The 4,640-nt window shown below is 52.6% G+C and overlaps 1 protein-coding gene across 4 annotated transcripts in view; it reads left to right on the top strand.

The window, feature by feature from the left end:
• PTPRU (protein tyrosine phosphatase, receptor type, U) overlaps positions 1–4,640 on the top strand; it is a 77,514-nt gene that overhangs the window by 28,535 nt on the left and 44,339 nt on the right. For all 4 annotated transcript variants that reach the window (XM_011955497.1, XM_011955496.1, XM_011955494.1 and 1 more), the window contains exons 8-10: positions 1,173–1,282; positions 1,617–1,818; positions 2,202–2,304. In XM_011955497.1, the coding sequence (XP_011810887.1) occupies positions 1,173–1,282; positions 1,617–1,818; positions 2,202–2,304 (415 nt within the window). The remainder of the gene's footprint in view (positions 1–1,172; positions 1,283–1,616; positions 1,819–2,201; positions 2,305–4,640) is intronic.

The following is a 4,640-nucleotide window of genomic DNA, read 5'->3' as shown; positions in this document are numbered from 1 at the left end:
ACTGAGTCTTGTTCTGTTGCCCAGGCTGGAGTGCAGCGGTACAATCTCAGCTCACTGCAACCTCCGCCTCCCTGGTTCCAGCGATTCTCCCACCTCAGCCTCTTGAGTAACTGGGATTATAGGCACCTACCACTATGCCAGGCTGATTTTTTGTATTTTTGGTAGAGACGGGGTTTCACCATGTTGGCCAGGCTGTTCTCGAACTCCTGACCTCAAGTGATCCGCCTGCCTCGGCCTCCTAAAGGTGCAGGGATTACAGGCGTGAGCCACCGCGCCAACAAGTTGTCATCCTTAAGAGCTACACTCGAATACTAGCACAGGTCCAAAGCCTTTCCCTGGGTTCCTACAGATCCCAGGTACCCCTAAGCTCCTTGGTTTATGGCTTTGTCTTGCTGCCGCACGTGCATAGTTTTCTGTTCTGCACAGCATTGGCCTAGACGCAAAATTCAGCTCCTTCCTTAGTTTCTGCTTTTCTCTGCCTTAGGACTTCAGCTTCCCCATAGTGGTTTATCAAGGTGTTTTCCCAAGCAAAGACCATTCTCTTCCTAAATGACACTCCTGTGCCTGGCATTAACAGTATACATTTACACAAAAGCAAAACAAAACAAAGCCATGCCTGCAAGTGTTAAGGCTGAAATGTTAACAGTATCTCTGGGTGATACAATTGTAGATGCCATTAATTTTCTTTAAGCTCATTTTGATTTTCTACATTGAACATGTCATTTATGTAATTAGAAATTTTTAGACAAGAAAATATCTCCACCCATAATCCCAATACCCCAGTGCAATTGCTGTTTTCATTTCTCTGGCACACGTGCATATTTTCTGAAAACTACCCAGCTGGAACAAAATTGGAACCTTCAAACGTATTTCTCTCCTGAATGCAACCTACACAGTAATGAAAATGCCAGCTATCCATTTTGAGTACTTAGTAATAGGTTGAACCATATGCAATTGCTGATGTTTGCCTTGGGGCTTTATGTACATCACATCATTGAGTCCTGGTTTGAGAGGGGTTATATCATCCCCACTTCACAGCTGAGTTAAGTAAGGTGCAGAGAGGCTAAGTAGTCTGTGAGAACCAGGTGGGAAGTGGCAAGGCTGGAATTTAAACCCAGGTGTCTGGCACCAAAGCCTACTTTCCCCTGACCCCTGCCGCCTTTCCCTTGCAGTGCCCGGTGGGATTGCAGCCGAGTCCCTGACCTTCACTCCACTGGAGGACATGATCTTCCTCAAGTGGGAGGAACCCCAGGAGCCCAATGGTCTCATCACTCAGTATGAGGTGGGTTTGGGACCCTATTACAGTGGGGGACCCTGGTGGAAGGTGAGAGGTGACCCTCTTTCTCTCTGCTGCTACAGTAGGAGGTGCATGGGAGGACAGATGTGATTGTCATAGTTTCTTCAACTATGGCCAGGTCTGTGCCCTGTGAATTCTAGAGAAGGGTCCTGAAGGCAGGAGGGAGAGGCGAAGATGACTAGAAGCCTGGCTTGATGGCATCCACTGTCTCCTTTGCTTAGCCTTATCTCTCACTTCCCTGGAACATGGTGGGTGGAGGCTGCTGGTCAGGGATGCTCTGCTCTTCCTGTGCCCACCTGCCTGCCGATCCTGCCCCCAGATTAGCTACCAGAGCATTGAGTCATCAGACCCAACGGTGAACGTGCCGGGCCCACGACGTACCATCTCCAAGCTCCGCAACGAGACCTACCACGTCTTCTCCAACCTGCACCCAGGCACCACCTACCTATTCTCCGTGCGGGCCCGCACAGGCAAAGGCTTCGGACAGGCAGCACTCACTGAGATAACCACCAACATCTCTGGTGAGCCCCACCCGACCCAGCCCAGCCTCTTTGGAGGTGGCCCAGAATCCCAGGGTTCCATAGGCAGAGGGGAAATGGGGGGCATGGCAGGGGTAGTTACAGAGGGCCCTTGCTGAGAAAAATATGCTGTTTAGGAGTTAAAGTCAGGCTCAGGAAGGATGAAGTCAGAGGAGTCAGGAGACTGTGGTCAGTGGAATCAGAAGGTTGAGGTTGGGGCTGGTGCTTGAGGTCAGGGGCCAGGGTAGCTCAGGTCATGTCAGCAGGAACAAAGAGGCTAAGGTTAAAGTAGGGGAGATATGAGGACTGTGGTCAAGGAGGAGGAAGCCTGGTCTTCCTGGTCCAGTGGCCAAGCTCCATGCTTATGACCCTGTCCCCTTCCCCAGCTCCCAGCTTTGATTATGCCGACATGCCGTCTCCCCTGGGCGAGTCTGAGAACACCATCACCGTGCTGCTGAGGCCGGCACAGGGCCGCGGTGCACCCATCAGGTGGGAAAGCGGGGACGGAGGGACGGGAGGCCAGGGCCATAGGGAAGAGGCCCCTCCTCTGACCCAGAGCCCCAACCTAGACCAGCTCACCCTTTTCCTCCCTCAGTCTCCCACACAGGGCTCGGAGTGTCTGGAGGAAGATGTTCTGTGATGCTTGGCAGGCGAGAAGCCTGCAGTCTCTCCCCTCTGAGGCCATGGGTCTTAGATGGTAACTGTCAGGAGGACCCTGGATAGGTCCAGCCTGGAGAGGGGACTGTCCAGGTCTGTCCAGGGGTCCTTTCCTCAGACACCTTGGAGAAGTGAAACTCTGGGGACCTTATATCATCCCAGCCTTTTCCTGGAAGCCCATAGAGATGGGCTTTCTAGATGGCTAGGGCAGCCAGCCAGACAGGGCCATCTCTCTGGAATGGCTAGGGGCTTGGCTTCTCCCCCTCATCTCCCCAGAGGAAGCTGGGCTTGCTGGTGCCGTGGTGACTGCCTCTGCTAGGGAGAGGGTGCTGGAGACAAGACTGTGTGTGTGTGTGTGTGTGTACATGGGATGTGAACTTGGGTGTGTCTTTATGATAAAGACATGGGATATGTGTTGTGAATGTGTGTGGGAGGTGCGTGTGGGAGACATAAGTGTGCATGTGTGTGAGAGCATGAGGGTGTTTGTGCAAGTGTGTGCACGTCGTGTTAGACCCTGTGCTAGGGGCTTTATCTGCATGAAGCCATTTATCCTCATGGCAGTCCCATGGAATGGGTTTTATTACCTTCATTTTACGTATCGGGAAACTGACTCAGAGAGCCTAAATCACTTGCCCCGAAGGCCACACTGCTAGTAAGTGGTGGAGCTGGGATTTGGAAGCCAAGTCTGTCTGCTGTGCCTGTACCTTTTCTAGAAGTTATAGCGCCTCCCTGCCCTTCTGGTCCAGTCCTTCCTTCCACGAAGGTACATGCTCTGGGAGAGGGTGACAGCCTTTAGGTGGGGGAGGGGGGTGTGAGGATCCTAGTCAGTTCACCAGGAAGAGAGTGGGCTGCCCGGGTGACTGTGGCAGTCCCTCACCTCCTCACCCCCCCGCCCAGCTGTATCCTCTCCTCTTCTGCTTTCTCTTTCCTGTATTTGTCACTGCAAATCCTGCCCTGGGCTGATTCCCAGACCCTCAAGGAAGACCCAGGAAAAAGTCACGGGGTCTGCAGGGCCTTTTGCCTTTTGCTGGAGCCTCAGGGCCCTTGTGCCGCTGAGTCTGGGATGGGTTGAGAACCCTTCCTTCCTTGTCCTCCTGAGGGATCCTGTGAGCAGCACTGGTCAGGGTCCCTCAGGTTGATGATTTCAAGGCTAGGTGGGGGCAGGGGATGGGACTTGGTGGGAGGGGAGCGGCAAGATGGCTGCGTGACCCTGGGCATATCCCCTTACCTTCCTGAGCCTCCGTTTCTTTATCTGCGCAATGGGGATTATTCTAGATTAAGATGCACTTTGTTCATGGCTAATGTTAGTGATTACCTCCCAGTGGGACTTAGGGCTAGGAGAGGCCTGACCTTAGCCTGGGGTAATGGAGGCTGAGAGGGGCTTGGACTGGTGTTTATAATGGGCTAGTGACAAGCCATGGGCTGGTGTCCAACACTCTGGGATAATTCCCCACAACTTGGACGCTCAAAGGAAACATCTGGTGAGCAAGGAAAAGACATTTCTTCTTCCCCGAGCAGAGGCTGTCAGTGTGGGATGTCGCACACCAAGATGGGACCGAGACTGTAACTGGAAATATTTAAATTTGTCAGCATTCACGCATTTACTCTCCACTTTGTTCTGCAGAGGATTTGGAGGAGCCATAGCAGAAACCTGCTTAGTAAAGAGATAAAACAGAAACACAGTCCAGGACCAGGGAGCACGAACCAGAGTGGGCAGTCAGGATCCTGAGACAGCAAGCCTCTGATTTGCTGATCAGAGGCTGCCTCGGCATTGAGAGGGTGCTAGAGACATAGCGTTGGGTGTCCTTGTTTGCTAAATGACTGTCTCTCACTAGAGGTCAGTTTTAGGAAGCCCAGATGCCTAGTGTCTAGCACAGGGCTCATCGTCTGAGCTTGGTCAACTCTGAATGAATGAATGAACGAATGAATGAATGAATGAATCTGGCTAACCCTGTCATTTACTGAGTCCCAGAAGGGAGCTGTCAGTCGCTTTGGTGTCCCAGGTCTTTTTTTAATTTTTTCTTTTGAGACAGAGCCTGGCTCTGTTGCCCAGGCTGGAGTGCAGCGGCCGGATCTCAGCTCACTGCAAGCTCCGCCTTCCGAGTTTATGCCATTCTCCTGCCTCAGCCTCCCGAGTAGCTGGGATTACAGGCGCCTGCCAGCACGCC

The sequence above is a fragment of the Colobus angolensis genome, unplaced genomic scaffold (assembly GCF_000951035.1).
Source record: "Colobus angolensis palliatus isolate OR3802 unplaced genomic scaffold, Cang.pa_1.0 Scaffold4, whole genome shotgun sequence".
Lineage (NCBI taxonomy): Eukaryota > Metazoa > Chordata > Mammalia > Primates > Cercopithecidae > Colobus > Colobus angolensis.
The sequence above is the reverse complement of the archived record's forward strand: the minus strand, read 5'-3'. Positions and strand labels throughout refer to the sequence as shown.